General features: G+C 37.3%; 1 protein-coding gene across 10 annotated transcripts in view; it reads right to left on the bottom strand.

Moving 5' to 3' along the window:
• The window catches only part of Kidins220 (kinase D interacting substrate 220), a 109,957-nt gene that overhangs the window by 52,792 nt on the left and 41,043 nt on the right, over positions 1 to 16,122 (bottom strand). For all 10 annotated transcript variants that reach the window (XM_008850142.3, XM_029554586.1, XM_029554585.1 and 7 more), the window contains 4 exons: positions 15,384 to 15,627; positions 14,971 to 15,059; positions 12,753 to 12,897; positions 7,709 to 7,871 (listed from right to left, as the gene is read on the bottom strand). In XM_008850142.3, the coding sequence (XP_008848364.1) occupies positions 7,709 to 7,871; positions 12,753 to 12,897; positions 14,971 to 15,059; positions 15,384 to 15,627 (641 nt within the window). The remainder of the gene's footprint in view (positions 1 to 7,708; positions 7,872 to 12,752; positions 12,898 to 14,970; positions 15,060 to 15,383; positions 15,628 to 16,122) is intronic.

The raw sequence follows: 16,122 nt of genomic DNA, 5'->3' as shown, positions 1-16,122 counted from the left end.
AAAACCTCTATCACTGCTTAAGGTGCTTAAAATACCCAAAATAAACCTTTATACTTAAAAATTTCAATGATTATCTAAAATGCTGCAATAAAAAGTAGACAAAAAAATCTTTACGGTTTTTATTTTACTCTCTTTCTTCTTACTAAATGTATGTTAACAACAACAACAAAAAACCCTCAAATGATCTAGACAAAAGCTTTTAGCTCAACACATAATTGCAAGAAAATTACAATAATTGTACCAATTAAAATAATCTTGAATGAACAGTATGTCATCTTAATGTTCCAATGGTTTATAGAGGGATCTACTTAATTAGCTGAAATTGCTTTCCAGTGTTAGTATCAAATGTCATTTGTTAAAAGTTGAACAATTTAGAAAATAATTTAACAAAGCAATTTTACCAAACACCAAGAACCAACATTTTCTTTTTCAGCTGAATAAAGCAAGCAGATGTGTCATCAAATTGCTATAAAAATAAATGAGGCTTTTTATGGATTAAAAAAATAAATTTTACTACTACCGTTAAAAATACTATTTTCTGATTGTTTTTACCAAATAAATCGGATTTCTTTAATAAAATAAATGAATATCAATTACATACTGCTTCTGCTTCTCAGCTGTAAGTAAAACTTTTTATTATTCAAATGACAAGCATCAAAGAACTCAACTATGTTAGGTAGAAATGGTCATCTGAATTATTATTGCATCTTCCAATACATGGCTTTTCAGTATACTGATCAAACTGTTTTCCTATAATCTTTCATTCCAAATATTTAATTAAAGTAAAATCCTTTATTCTCAGATTGCTTCCTAAACTGTCTTCTCTTTGTTGACCTAACTACCAATATTCTTATAAGTATTTATAGCCATATAAGATATTTATTCCTTCAAAAAAGAATACCATCTCGAAGTCACCCTAAACTCAGTCCACTCTCAGATAGCAAGCCTGTCAGAACTCAAGTCTACAGTAATGAGTTGATTTAAACACAACACAAAGTTGGCATTACTCCATTTTACCTCCAACAAAGATTATTCTATATTTATGGGAATAATATAAAATATTCCCCTAGAAAAATTTACTATAATTTATTTGTTACATGATTAAAAAAAAAAAACTTGGAACTAGGACTGGAGAGATGGTTCAGTGGCTAAGAGTGGAACTAGGACTGGAGAGATGGTTCGGTGGCTAAGAGTACTGACTGCACTTGCAGAGGACCTGGGACCAATTCCCATCACCCACATGGTGGCTACAACCACTTCTAGGGGATCTGATACCCTCTTCTGACCTCTGCAGGCATTGCATGACACAAGTGTACCTACCTACATATGATCCAGTGACACCACTCCTTGGCATATACTCATCATACTGGACTCATCGTACTGTAGATATACCTGTACATCCATGTTTGTTGCTGCTCTCTTCATAATAGCTAAGAAATGGAAACAACCTAAATAGCCCTCAACTGACAAATGGTTACTGAAAATGTGGTACATCTACTCAATGGAATTCTACTGAGCAGTAAGAAAAGATGAAATTGTGAAATTTTCAGGTAAATGAATGGAACTAGAGAGTGTTATACTAAGTGAAGTAACACAAACACAGAAAAGCAAGCAACATATGTTCTCCTGCATTTGTGGATTGTAGCACCAATCCCTTATATATGAGTATATAAATTCTGATATAACACCAAGAGCAAGGTAAAGGCAAAAGATACATGGAGGTAAAGGAAAAGAAACAACTTGAAAGGGGGATAGAAGGGAACAGATGCTACCTGAGGGAGGTGGAAAAAGTGGGAGTAATTGGCAGGAAGGAGAGGCAGGAGGGGCATGCAAGGGACCATGGTGTGGAGGAGGGAGAGAAGTCAGGAAAGAAAAGATGGCGGGAGTCAGGAGGTATTGGGGGAAGGGTGGGCATAATGGGGGGCTGTGACTAGGGAGAGAGGGAAGAAGGAAGCTGAAGATCAATGAATCTTGGAGTCTAGGAAACCCAGAGGGAAAAGTGATGCCCTAGAAACCCTATGAGAAATACACATAGAGTGTCTAAACATTAATGCATATGTATACCTGGGAGCTGCTTGGCAGGGAGCACAGTACCAGATAGAAGAGACCTTCCTTATAGTGACAAGCATGTCATACAGCACTCATCAAAGAAGCTTCTTACAACAGATAGAGGCTACTGCAGAGTTGCACATCTGGTCAAGCACAGAGAACATATGCCTGGGAGATGCCCAGTACTAGGTGACACATCTGCAGTCGAATCTCTACAACTAAGGTTCATGGAACATAGTGGAATAAGGGGTAGAGGGAGGGCTAATGTGCCCCTCAACTCTCACCAGTGAGGCTTCCATGTACATCAGAATGTGATGCACACAGAAGGCCACATCTGGCCAAGTTTTAGAGAATAAGAGACTGTAGAATATAGGATGGGACTCCTATATGGAACCTCACCCACCCACAGCTGAGGGACCATTGAGGAAGAGGAGGCAGAAATATTATAAGAGCCAGGGCTGCTGGTTCATGAACACAGGGAGGTAGAGGTCTCCAGGTCATGTGAGCCTGTGGCAGCCGTGGTGCAGAGTATGGGACCCATGTCAACTTAATTAAACCAGGGCCCAAAGGGGAGTTGATAAATAGGCGGCAGGCCAGCACTAGATTGAGAACTATTTAAAACTGATTGCTGCTGGGTGAGGGAGAATATGACACATACAACCCCTGGATGCGCTGACTAGACTCCAGTGGACGTGTTTACACTGAAGGACATTTGGGTACAAACACCTGAATGAATAGGACTCAGCATGTATGGCAGAGTGCATTGGGTTCAGTGGGGGAATGGGGGAGGCAATGGATAGGGGAGGGGGTCTGGATTTGAGTAGGAAATTTTGTATGAAATTTAAAAAGCTCAATAAAAAATATAATTACTATTATCTTTATATGCTATACATATGCCTATAAGACACATTTCAATTTAAAAATAAACATTTTTTAATTATTAACTTTTGTTTTATATGTATGCGTGTTTTTATCTGCATGTATGTAAGTGTACCACATGTGTGTGATGCCTGCCAAGGTCAGAAAAGGGTGTTGGATCCCCTGGAAATGGAGTGACAGACAATTAGCCATCAGGTGACTGAACCTGGGTCTTCTGCAAGATCAGCCAACCACTGAGCCACCTCTTTAGTCCCTAAAAATGAATATTTAAAAAAACTATCTATGAGGTTCAAAATGTGGGATTTGGAATGAAAACTTCAAAATTTTAAGTAAAGCGCAGGCATTCTTTCTCTGCTTTCTGGATGCCATGATAAAGCAGTTATGGTCTCCCATCATGACAGACTGAGACATTTGAAACCATGAGCTAAAATACGTCTTTTTTTCTATTAACTTGTTTTTCTCAGATATTCAATCACAACACTAAAAATCTGATTAAAAGAGAAAATAAGTACTGGACAAGTGGGTCACTGCTGAGACCATTCCTGATAATGTGGTTCAGAAGCCTTTGAGGGATTTGTAGGAGGAACTTGGAAAAGTTTGGAGATATGAGCTAAAAAAGTTCTAGAATGGTCTAAGGAGAGCTTAATGGGCGATTGTGGTAGGAGCTTCAAAAAGTAGAACATTGATAGGAACAAGGACAGAAAATCACACTTGTGAAATTTGGGGTGGGAAAGAATATTGTGCTGAGCACTGGACTAGCATGGATATTGTATCTGGGTAAAGACCCTGTCTACATTTTGTCCATGACCTAAGACTTTATGAGAAGCTGAGTTTAAAGGTAATGGACTAATTAATTTGGCAGAGGAACTGTCACTAGAGACTTTCAGCCATGTTATAGGGAGAATTGAGAGCAAAAGGATTTGGAAAACTCAGTTTGTCCAGAAAAGAAGTGCATGTAAAGTTCTGAAAACAAGAAGAGATTAAGGACATTAAAAAGAAGCTGAATATTTTACACACCTTGCCATCACCTGTATAATGCTGGCTTTGCAGATATACAGAATGCAAAAGTTACAGGGGCATAGAAATGCAACACAATTTTTAAAAGAAAACCTCAAAAAATAAGCAAAGTATGAAGGTTGGAAAGAATGCAGGTAGCCTCTGAGAAATCAAAGAGGTGAAGCCAAAGACATAATAGAGCCTCTAGGAAATGACATCTGCCGGAAACATGAACCATCTGATGTGAAAAACTGAAGGTGGGAGCAAAGCAATCCCAAGAGGGTATGTGGGCTACAACTGGCAAAGCTATAGGGTCAAGAATGCTGAGCCTGTTGGCTCTCACATCATGACATCACATGCCTCAGATGTCTGACATGGCTCTACAGAATTTAATGTTTGCTCTGCTGGGTTTTTCTTTTTGTGTTTGTTTGCTTTTGTCTTATACCTGTTTTCTATTCCTCCATTCCTTCCTATTAGAAGGGAAATTTTTGCTGTGTGACATTGTAATTTGGAAATATGTCATTTTCTTATTGCTATTAAAGAGGCTTACAGCCAAGAGTTTGTCTTGAGTCTCAGAGGAGACACTGAATTTGGATTTTTGAACAATGTTGGAATTGTTAAGACTAAGGGGAATTTTACAGATGGACTGAATGAATTTCGCATTATGAGACAGACCTTTTGGGGGCCAGGGGTGGAAGGTTATGGTTTAAAGAAATGTTCTGGGAATCAAGCTGACAAGGGGTAAGTAGACATGTAGTGGTTAATCTTAACTGTCAACTTCACTTGTCTGAGAAGCACCTAGTAATATAAAACACACCTCTGGATGTGTCTGTGAGGGTGTTTCACAAAAGAAATAACTAGAGGGAAGGCCTGCCCTGAATGCAGGCAGTACCATCCCATAGGCTATAGGCTGAGACAGGAAAAAAGGTGGGGGAAAGGAGAAAGCCTGCAGATACAGGTATTCTCTCTACTTTCTGGCCACCATGATGTGAGCTGCTCCACTCCACCATGCCCTCCCAACCACAATGGACTGTAACCATGAACCAAAATAAATCTTTCTTCCCTGAGAAAGAATAAATAAAAAATAAAAGGTCAAACAATTGTCTATTAGCAAAGAATAGTGGTTATAGACTAAGAAGTTTCTTACCACCCAGAAAACAAGGATTTTGTGTAATATTCATAAATAAACTCGTAAATTATTTAAGCAATCTTATTTTTCTTCCCTCTACTTGTTTCAAATATGCATGTTTTTCTTTTAATTAGAGTATAAGTTCCTCAAAACTTAAGCATTTAGAGGAAAACGATATGCTGTATGTACTTTACCCACACATAATCTGGAAAAATATGTCTGCATTTGTATATAGATGCAAATATATAAAACAAAGAGAAAACAAGTGCTCAGAAGATGGTGTGCATAGAAATGATAAAGCAAATGAAGTCAAATACTAACAAATGAGTCCAGATGAAGGGTAAGTATATGGGGGTTCTTTGTACTATTCTTTGTACTATGCAAAATTTTTGTAAGTTTGAAAGCATTTTCAAGTAGAAAAAAATAATCAAACAGATGTAAATCCTTCAAAGAAATAACATGCTTTATAGCTCTCCTTCCATCCAACCCCCCTCCCTTACCGGCCCCTACAATACACAAAAGCATAAAGAACATCTCCATAAGCTCTGAATCTTAGTAAAAAGTTATACTAAATATATGTTAATGAAGAAATCAGTCAGGGTGAATAAAAGAAACTTTTAAGCACTTATATTAAGCAAATACCTACTAACCTTGGTTTCTTTAAGGGAACAAGGTGGGCTGGTATAGGTCAGGGCAAAATGTATGACTACCATGTATCAAACTCTGGGTTCCTCTCAGGACAACAAAAATAAGACAAGCAACAAAAAAATAGTCAAGGTTTCAGGAAGATATATTACATCCAAATAATAATAGCTCCAGCATCTGGCAGTTATTAATGACTACTGCTTAATAACTGTTATTGGCCAGTCATGGCGGCGCATGCATTCAGGAGACAGAGGCAGGCATATATATCTGTGAGATTGAGGCCATCCTGGCCTACATAGCAAGTTCTAGGTCAGCCAGAGCTACATAGTAAGACTCTGACTCAAAATACAAAAAACCAAACCATACCAAAATAAAAAAACCCAAATTTTTGCTGGACTGACTTGAAACATAAATTTTGGGAGAGAGGGTGGTCTTTCAAATCTCTGGTTCATTTTGTATCACTCCTACTTCCATCACCTGGGGACTTTTTTCACCCTTCTCATCCTTGTCACAAAGCAAGCAGGAGGCTAGTTTTCTAGGACTCCACATATACTGCTTGAGCTGTTGGTCAATATATCTGTAATCCTGAGATACATATCTATGCTTCCATGTGTTCTCAATTAAGAAAGGTAGTAAGACCCCATTCCACACCCAAACCAAAGGCTGATATGAATATTCTGTTTAAAAATTAGAGGCAGGGGGCTAGAAGAAGCAATAACCAACAGTTTGTTTTAAACAGGGGAAACTGACGTTTTTATGAAGACAAAAGTTAGATAAATAACACAGTAACTCTTTTGTGGACTAGTTGTTATTAGTAGGAAATTAGATGAAATTTCATATTAACTAAACTAACTTGTACTGTTCTATAAAGAAAGAGAAAACATTAAAATGTCAAAACTGCAGCCCCTTGGTTCTGTAACAAATCTTGTGTGTTTCTGACAGTACTTAGCCATGAAAGGCCATTCACCTAGCACATGTAAAAGCATCGACTCTGTAGCCTCAGGCAAAACCCCAGCTCTACCACATACTGGCTTTTGGCAAGTGACTTATCCCCTTGGGGCTCCAGTTTTCTAGTGTGCAAATGGGAATTATAGTACCTCCTTGAGAACTGTGAGGACAAAAGCTCTACTGTAGAGTGCATAGAGTAAGTAGCACGTGGAGATGAGACATTACTTACATTTTCTGAATTTCAGTCTTCCTTGTTAAAAATATGCAACCATAACATGTAATAAAACTTATTAAAAGTTTTAACTGTAATAACTGTGCATCTAACAAGCATTCATAATTACCTAACTCCTGAGTTATGACAAACATGTTTATTCAGAAATAAAGCTTAGTATTTTACTATACAACTAAGACTATGTCCAATCATGTACCTCAAGATAAGATGATTTCTAACAGATCAAAGACCAGATGCGATTGGTTGTCACATTTCTGAGAGTGCATGGTAATTTGTCTCACTGCAACACCACACCAGGGTTAAACCACGATGAGACTTAGCACAAGTTAAAATATAAAACCTAGAAGAGCTCAAAGCTATGGGTAAATACTACAATAATCCTCTAAAAGTCTAAAACCAGTTAGGAAAAACCATATGCTGACATATGCTGAACTGTTTTAAAATATAAACTATATTAATATTGCATTTATATTTTAAAACAATAGTTTCAATTATACCAAATGGTAAAACTATATAGTTTTGTATTATCTTTTTTCTAAGAAACAGTTTAGCAACTGAAATTTGAAACTACTGGAGTGTTCTAGTAAATAAAAAATACTTTAACTTTATAAATTTTATAAAAACTGAACTCTTATAAGTTTATCTAACATAAAAAGAAGTAGAAGTAAAGCTAAAATTCTACATGAAAGTATACTTGTGCTGCAAACTGTAATGAAATTAATGAGAATGACAAATGAGTCAGAAATATACTTTATACATATTATTTATGTTTTTTTTTAAAAATACTCAACTCAAAATAAAGTTAAAATTAAAGAAGTCAAACAAAATACCTTTCATAAATGGTTTTTAATGTCATTTGATCTGGAACACCTTCAGTCTCTTCCAAATACAATATGAGCCATGAAGTCCGGTACGGCCACTGCTCAGTAAGGTTGATCCAGCTGGCAAGTCTGTCCCAGTTGAAACTAATCTGATTAGCCCTTAGTAATCGCCCTTTAAGGAATAAAATAAACATTTTAAAATTAATAAAGTAATATTATGCTACGTAAGACATTTAGCATATTCATGAACAATTTAACTTTTAAATTTAAAAAAATTGTCATTTGGTTATAATACAAATTCAAATCTAATATTTATATGGTTTCTAAAATCCAGAATTTAAAGATTCAGAAAGGGCACAGTGGCAGACACTGGTAATCCTAGCACACAGGAGGTAAAGTAGGAGTACTGCAAGTCCAAGGCCCGTCTAGGCTACACAGAGAGATCCTATCTCAACTAGAAATAAACAAAAAGTCAAAGGTATTTAAATGATTCTATTTAGTTTTAAAGGTAATCTTCTGTTTTATTTTATATTGATGCAAGTTCCTTTTTTGAACACAGATATACAAGCAAAAAGTCTTTCCAATCATGTTTTAGTCTCCATGCTGCCTACAAGCATACAGCAAAACATTAACTTACCCATGGCAGTCCTCAATACTCTGAAATACTATCTGCTAAGAGCCTACCAATTGAACTTAAAGAGATCCAAATATATTGCTCCATGTTTGCTTTAATACAAGTGAATGTGAACCCAATACACTTCACTTTTTATTTACTAAGGGCAGAAGATTATGTCAGTAACCTACCAAATGAGATATAATGTTTCTAAAATTTGTTATTCACATGTTGAATAAATGACCCTGTCTATTTATGAGGTATTCTGAGGACTAACTCAGTATTCTACCACTGGGCATGCTTACACGTTACAATCCTCAAACTTTCTAAATCAATGCTTCCTTTCCTCTTGACTTGGTAACGATTATAAAATACTGGGTTTGCTTTTTAATTTAAAATATTATCAATTTTACATGATGATGATCAGTTTAGTATGCATCTAGTCTAACAAATATACTAGTCTAACAGACTCTTAATAGATCCTTATATTTACAGACAAGTACACCATTCACCACTCATCAACGAAGCTTCTTTTTGCAACAGACGGAGACTATTACAGAGTTCCACAACTAGTCATACACAGAGAATAAGTGTCTGAGAGATGCCCGTCCTTAAGTAACACATCTACAGTAGAACCTCTACACCTAAAGCTCATGGAACATAGTGGAACAGGGTGTAGAAAGAAGACTAACACATTCCTCGCTCACCAGAGAAGCTTCCTCACGCAACAGAGTGTGATGCACACAGAAGGCCACAACTGGCCAAGGTGTAGAGAATAAGAGACCATAGAGGGCATGTCCCTGGAAAGGACTCCCATATTAAACCTCACCCACCCATGGCTCAGGGACCATTGCAGAAGAGAGGGCAGAAAGATTGTAAGAGCATGAACAAAAGGAAACGGAGGCTTTCAGGCCACTGGGAACTTGCTCATATGAACTTACAGCAATGGTAACAGCATGCACAAGACCCATGTAGAGTCAATCAGAAAAAAAAAAAAATACAGTGTAGAACTGGGGAAATGGGCAGCAGGCCCCAACCTTAACTGAGGAACTATTGGCAACTGATTACTGCTGGGTAAGGGAGAGCCGATTTTCTTTACGGGAGTGACTCTAGATAGGCTAACTAGATTCCAGTGGATGAACTTGCACCAAGGGACATCTAGGTATAAAAGTTTGACAAGGTAGGCCTTAACATATATGACAGAATGTATAAAATCTGTCATGGGGGGTATGGATGGGGGAGGGGGACCTAAATATGATTAAGATTTATTATATGAAATGCACAAAAATTCAGCAAAAATACACATTAAAAAAAAAACAGTGATGCTGGGATAAAATACTGAACAAAATAGATGATGTGATCCTAGCCTTCCTGAAAAGCCTTCACTCAGTGGAGTAGAAAACAAATCAAAAAAACAAACATAACCCTATGAAATAATCACAGGGTGTAACATGATCATGTTGACCCAGGGAGGAAAACTGGGGAAACAAACTTCCTGAGAGGCCGTAGGACAGATATACTTCCAACAGAGTATAAATAGGTTAACACTGAATTAAATAGCTAAACTCCAGAGCACAGGGATTACAGAAGTGAGCCTCCATATCCAGCTCGCTAAGTTACCTAGGCTGGCCTTGAACTCAACTCTAGCCCAGCAAGTTTTAAATTTGAGATCCTTCTGCCTCAGCTTTCCAAGTAGCTAAGATTAAAAGTCTGAACCATCAGGCCTGGTTTCAGTATCAATTATTAAATAATGTCAACTTGGGCCTCTTTCAAGTATCTGAAAATGTCTAAATAATCTAAATTCCTTCCTATGGATTTTGGAGTCGGTAAACCCTCAAATGAATTGGAGACTGGCTATCTGCTTAACACCTCCTCTTCCCACTACTCTTTGTTCCTCAAATTCCAACTAGGTTTGGCTACCAGCTGTTCTTAGAATCCCACCTCAGAACATTTATACTTTCTGTTCCTTTTACTTAAAATGCTTTTCTCAGGAAATATGTAAAGCTTGGCTCTCATTTCATTCAGGCCTCTTATTCATTCACAACGGAATCCCAGATGTTGTTCTGGGTACAGCAATAAGCTAGGTAATTAAAAAAAAAAAAAAAAAAAAAAAAAAAAAAAAAAAAAAAAAAATCCCTGCCATGAGGGTTTCACATTCGACTGAGAGGAGATAGACAATGAAAGAAAGTGGCAGCATGTGTTAGAAGATGGCTGGTCCATGGAGTAAAATGGAGCAGGGAAAAAGAGAAAACAGGGAATAATAACAAAGGAGGAAATGTCATTTCATATAAGATGTGTGGGAGACTCACTGAAAAGCTGACATTTAAACAAAGACTTAAGAAAAGAGAAAATCTATTGTTCATATAGCTGAAGAATAATTATTAATGGTGGAGTTTGTGAAAACTGGGCTCCAAGAACTGTGGCCAAAGGCATTCCAATGTTAAATACAGGAGGAGGTAAGTACTGGCTGCTAACAGTTAAGAGGAAAATCCAGTAAGTGCAGGGCTCTGAAAACCAAAGGAGTAAAGCTTTTCAAGAAGTGATCAAACACACTGTCACATGCTGCTTGTGGGGTCAAGTAAGACGAGGACCTGGCCATTGGACTTTGTAACATGGAAGCCACTAGTGACCTTGAAATGCTATTTTGCTGAAGTACTGAGTAAGGGCATTGGAGAAAGTTTGAAAGGATTACCAAGAGAAGAGTATGAGAAATGGACAGTGGATTCTTTCAAGGAGCTCTACTGAGAAGGAGCAGTAGCTAGAGGCAGCACTAGGGTCATCTTCGAGTGAGGAAGGGGTTCTGTCTCCATCTCCCATTTATTCTTCTCATGGAACTTATCCTCATGTGACATTGTATCTTTCAGTCTTCCTACTGTGAAGGTCTTTATCTTGTTCACTGTTTGATCTCTACAATGTCCAGACCATTTCTTGGCATACTGCAGACAGTTATTACACACTGTTAACGAATTTATTAAATGACGATTTCAGTGTTACTGATAATATAACCAAACAGTTCCATTGTCAAACAAATCCAGTATTTTAAGTTTGAAATCTTACTTAAAGGGATTTAACTATCAAAAAATTTTATTAGATACAGCCTCACCTATAATACAGTTTATATGATAAGCCTTAAAATGAAATTCTAGTTGAGAGTCAACACTCAGTAATATTACAAAGTACCAAGCAATACCATGCAAAGTAAGAACCATATTCTACAAGCTAAATTACAAGTATTCAGATGACTGCCTAATGCTAATTAGTGAGTCTTAACATAGTGAAAAGCAGAATTCCATGAAGAGAATTCAGGCATAGGACAATAATCTCCAATTTTGGTATAAACATTTTAAATATATTTTATTTATTATTTTTATTTTTATGTGTATGAGTGTTATACCTGCATGTAGGTAAGTACACCCATGTCATGCAACACCTGCAGAGGACAGAAGAGGCTGTCAGATCCCCTGGAACTGGAGCTAAGGACAGTTGTTAGCTGCCATGTGGGTGCTGGGATTCAAACCTGGGTCTTCTGCAAGAACAGTCGGTATTTTTTTGTTTTTTTGGTCTTTTTGAGACAGGGTCTCCCTGCAGCCCTAGCTGGCCTGCATTCACTATGGAGATCAGGCTGGCCTCGAACTCACAGAGATCCACTTGCCTCCGCCTCCCAAGTGCCAGGATTAAAGGCATGTGTCACCACTCCTGACATATGAACAGTCAGTGTTCTTAACCACTGAGCCATCTCTCCAGCCCCTTGGTATAAACATTTCTTATTCAAAATATCATACAAAAACTAAAACAACCTAGCAATATAGAAAAATCTGAATTTCAACACCTTAAATTTTAATTATTTTCACTTATGTAAATTTATCTTAAATATGAAGTAAAATATTTTTTATGATGAATTCTTTTTTTAAATTTTATTTATTATTTTTATTTTATGTGTATGCATGTATTGCTTGCACGTGGGTAAGTGCACCCGTGTCGTGCAATGCCCGCAGAGGTCAGAAACTGGAGTTATGGACAGTTGTTAGCTGCCATGTGGGTGCTGGGATTCAAACCTGGGTCTTCTGCAAGAACAACCAGTGTTCTTAACTGCTGAGCCATCTGTCTAGCCCCAAAGTAAAATATTTTTGAAATCATGAAATTTTAAAATAAGTGTCAAAATGATACCTGATTTTTATTGTCAACTAATACTGACTTCTACTTAACAGAGACAAAGCTGATACTCAGTAATACAAACATACAAAACAAAAAATATTCCTTCATTTCCAAATTTAAATTGCTTTGTTAACTCTAACGTTTATTGTGATGGCTGGCAGTGTAAGTCAATGGTAGAATATTCACCTAGCTTATGGAAGGCCCTCAGTTCAATGCCTAGTACTTCAAAAAATATAAATAAAATAAAATTTATTATCTACCATAGAAAGTGAGAAAAAAAGTCACCTGTTACAGAAACAATATTAAGTAATCGCCTCATGGTCTGAGGGCTGATGTCACTGAACCAGTCTTCAGTAACCAGCAGCTTTGTGAGATCAAAGGACATCTGACGAGTGATTGTCCTCTGCATCTGTCTTCTGCGGTAAGTATCCTAAAACAGAGCACCAGCAGTGAGAGAGAACCCCCTCTTCAAGTTTGAGAACATCAAGCTTTTGAGAAGTTAATATATGCTTATAAGAACAACAAAGTTCACAATAAAATAGAAGATCACACGCTGATGAAAGTATTAGCACTACTGGGGCAGAACCTTTACAAAGCAGTTATAAAGTTGTATTGGTAGCAACTGCATCATGCATGCCAATTTAGAGCTGTAGAGCTAGGGAAAGCTCAATGTCTTTCAGATGAGAAGAGAGCAGAACTACATAGAATCATAGTCAAACTCTCCAAAGGCTTAGTATGTAGAGGAACCCTAAAATAATAAGTAAATAAACTCCTATCTCGTTCTAAGGATTCAGCATTTTTATTTTTAGGTTATCTTAAAGTGTGTAACCATTTCCTCACAAGCACAATCACTCTTAATTTTCCTCACCTCTTCTTAAGAACTAAAGGCACTCTGCAGAGTAAGTAGAAGTGGATAAGAAATTCCATCTCATGCCAGGAGTGGTAAAGCACGCCATTAGTCCCCACACTTGGGAGGCAGAGGCAGGCCATCTCTGTGAGTTCAAGGTCAGCCTGGTCTACATAGCAAGCTCCAGGCTAGCCAGGGCTACGGGGAGCTCCTGTCTCTAAAGAAGAAAAATTCCATCTCCTAAGAGGAAAAACAAGCACAACAAAGGCATGTCCTCCTCTGAGTCTCAAGCACTGGAAAGGTGGATGCAATCAAAGGAAACCAAGAGCCCTAACTCCCAGGAGAGAAATTCAAAATGCTAAGTCACCATGCCTCTGAACTTAGCTCTATTACTTGTCATTCATATTAACTTTACATCCACATCTGTAAAGCATATAGGCACAAGCCAAAGAAACATTTTTAAGTAAAATGTCAAACAAAAAAATAATAGGAAGGAAGGAATGAACAAACGAAGGAATGAAGGAAGGAAAAAAAAAAAAAGCCAGGCATGGTAGTGCATGCCTTTAATCCCAGCAGGGACAGGCAGATCTCTGTGAGTTCTAGGCCAGCCTGGTATAAATAGTAAGTTCCAGCAAGAGCTACATAGTGAAACCATCTCAAATGGAGGCCAGAAAGATAGCTCACCAGTTGAGAACATTGGCTGCTGTTGCAGAGCAGTTTTGGTTCCCAGCACCTACATGGCAGCTAACAACCATCTGTAACTCCAGTTCCAAGGAATCCAACACCCTCTTCCAGCCACAATAGGTATTGCACACATGTGGTGTACTTACATACATTCGGGCAAAACACTCAGACACATTAAATTTTAAAAAGTTTTGAGGCTACAATGTCCAAAGTTAATGGTAGAAAAAAAAAAAAAAAAAAAAAAGAAGAAGAAGAAACAGTGTAGATAAGCCCATGTTAACTAACCCTAAGTGACAGAAACATAGATGGATACACACTATATGTTTTTGCTCCATACAAACAAGAGGTAGATGAACAGAAACAAGTAAAGCATTGGATGGAGAAACTAAAGGAGACTGGGGAAGGGCCCAGAATCACATGTGGTTTTAGAGAGATGCCTTTCAAATGTTAGGAAAGTAGGAAGACCATAAGAAAATTAAGTCAGGTGTTTTCTCAGTACAAACCTTTCTTAACACCTACAGTAGCAACAGGCATAATTTAACCTGTTCAGGAATCAATGTAAAGTTGCAATCAGTTGGTGAACTATAACATCTCATTGGTCTAGGACCAGTGTCAGCACCTGGGCTGAGAAAAGCCTGCAGACGACAGAGACTGAATCCTAGTTTAAGGCTGTTACTGCTCTAGGTTTAAGTATTCCCTGAAACAGCTCAAGTTAGAAAATAATTCAATTCTAACACTCCTTTGAAGAATTTAATGTATTATTTACAAAAGACTAGTTAGGTGGCATTAACCTAATTTTATCTGAATAACTGCAATACAAAAAAAAAAAAAAACACAGCAAAAAACACATCAGAGCTAGGGAATAGCTAAGTGGAAGAACACTTGCCTAGTATGCATAAGGCTTTGGGTTTAATCCCTAGCATGACAAGGAAAAATAAATCAAGTAATTAAATTAAGTTAATGATATCTTACCCGTCTATTGAGGGCTGTCTTGCTACCAAGTTTTGTCATTTCTCCAAGACTGTTTTGTGAAACTCTTCTGTCAGCATCCTCCTGTATTCCTAAAAGAGTATAACAGGATAGCACTATTTGCAGAGAGTTGTTTTATGTGATATAAAGAAATATAAAATATCAACAATATCTTTCAAAGTAAACAGAGACACTTTTGTTTCAAAGCCAGGTATGGTGGTACACGCCTTTAATCCCAGCACTTGGGAGGCAGAGGCAGGCAGCTCTTTGTGAGTTTGAGGCCAGCCTGGTTTACATAGTGAGTTCCAGGACAGCAGGGGCTACAGAGAGACCCTGTCTCAAAAAGACAAAAAAAAGAAAAAAAAAAAGTTTCAAAACGACTTCAAACTCAAGTACTTTAGAAGCTTGATATCTACCTGTGGTATCCGAGCATGAAATGTCCCCATTTGTTGTTGAAGTTACAAGAAATTTTCTTGCATTGCTAAGTCCACGACTATTAAGGAAAACAGGCAAATGAACTATATTGCGCATGTAGTCATGTCCATTTATATTGGAATCCCGAAGCACACTATTGAGGTTCTGGTTGATGGCTTTTATGATAATATGTGGATCACTTGCAAAAATGGCAATAAAAGGGCCTTTTGAAAACAGAACTCTGACCTGTGATAGAAGAAATGTATGGTTGGACACAAATTTCTAATTATATAAAATATTATCTTTTTAAAATCTGTGCTATACTTTCCTGGTTATATTTTTGAATAACATTCATTTTTCAACAAAATGTATCCTCTATGAAAATAAATTTTACTGATGGCTCAATCTCAAGTTGCTGTCATTTATCAATGTCAGAATCTGAAAAGAAAACTATAAATGTAGTTTCCTTTTCAGATACCTATAGTCTAAGCAATAGGTAACATCACATACAACACAATTACTGTGAATACTGTGAGTGCTGGGCACACTCAGCTCTGCCCACAGTTCACCAGTGTTATTTACAACACATCTTAGATTGCCTGTGATCTGCCCTTTTTAATAAAACTCTACAAATTCTATGGGTCCCCTACAGTATCTCTGAATACTCTGGGGCTTAAGAAATACTCCATTTGGTTTTCTCCTAAACTGCCATCAAGATGAAATTTTTTTCATCAAGATGAA

Source organism: Nannospalax galili, unplaced genomic scaffold (assembly GCF_000622305.1).
Source record: "Nannospalax galili isolate Female #2095 unplaced genomic scaffold, S.galili_v1.0 scaffold100, whole genome shotgun sequence".
Lineage (NCBI taxonomy): Eukaryota > Metazoa > Chordata > Mammalia > Rodentia > Spalacidae > Nannospalax > Nannospalax galili.
Note: the sequence above shows the minus strand (reverse complement) of the source record. Positions and strands in the feature narration are given on the sequence as shown.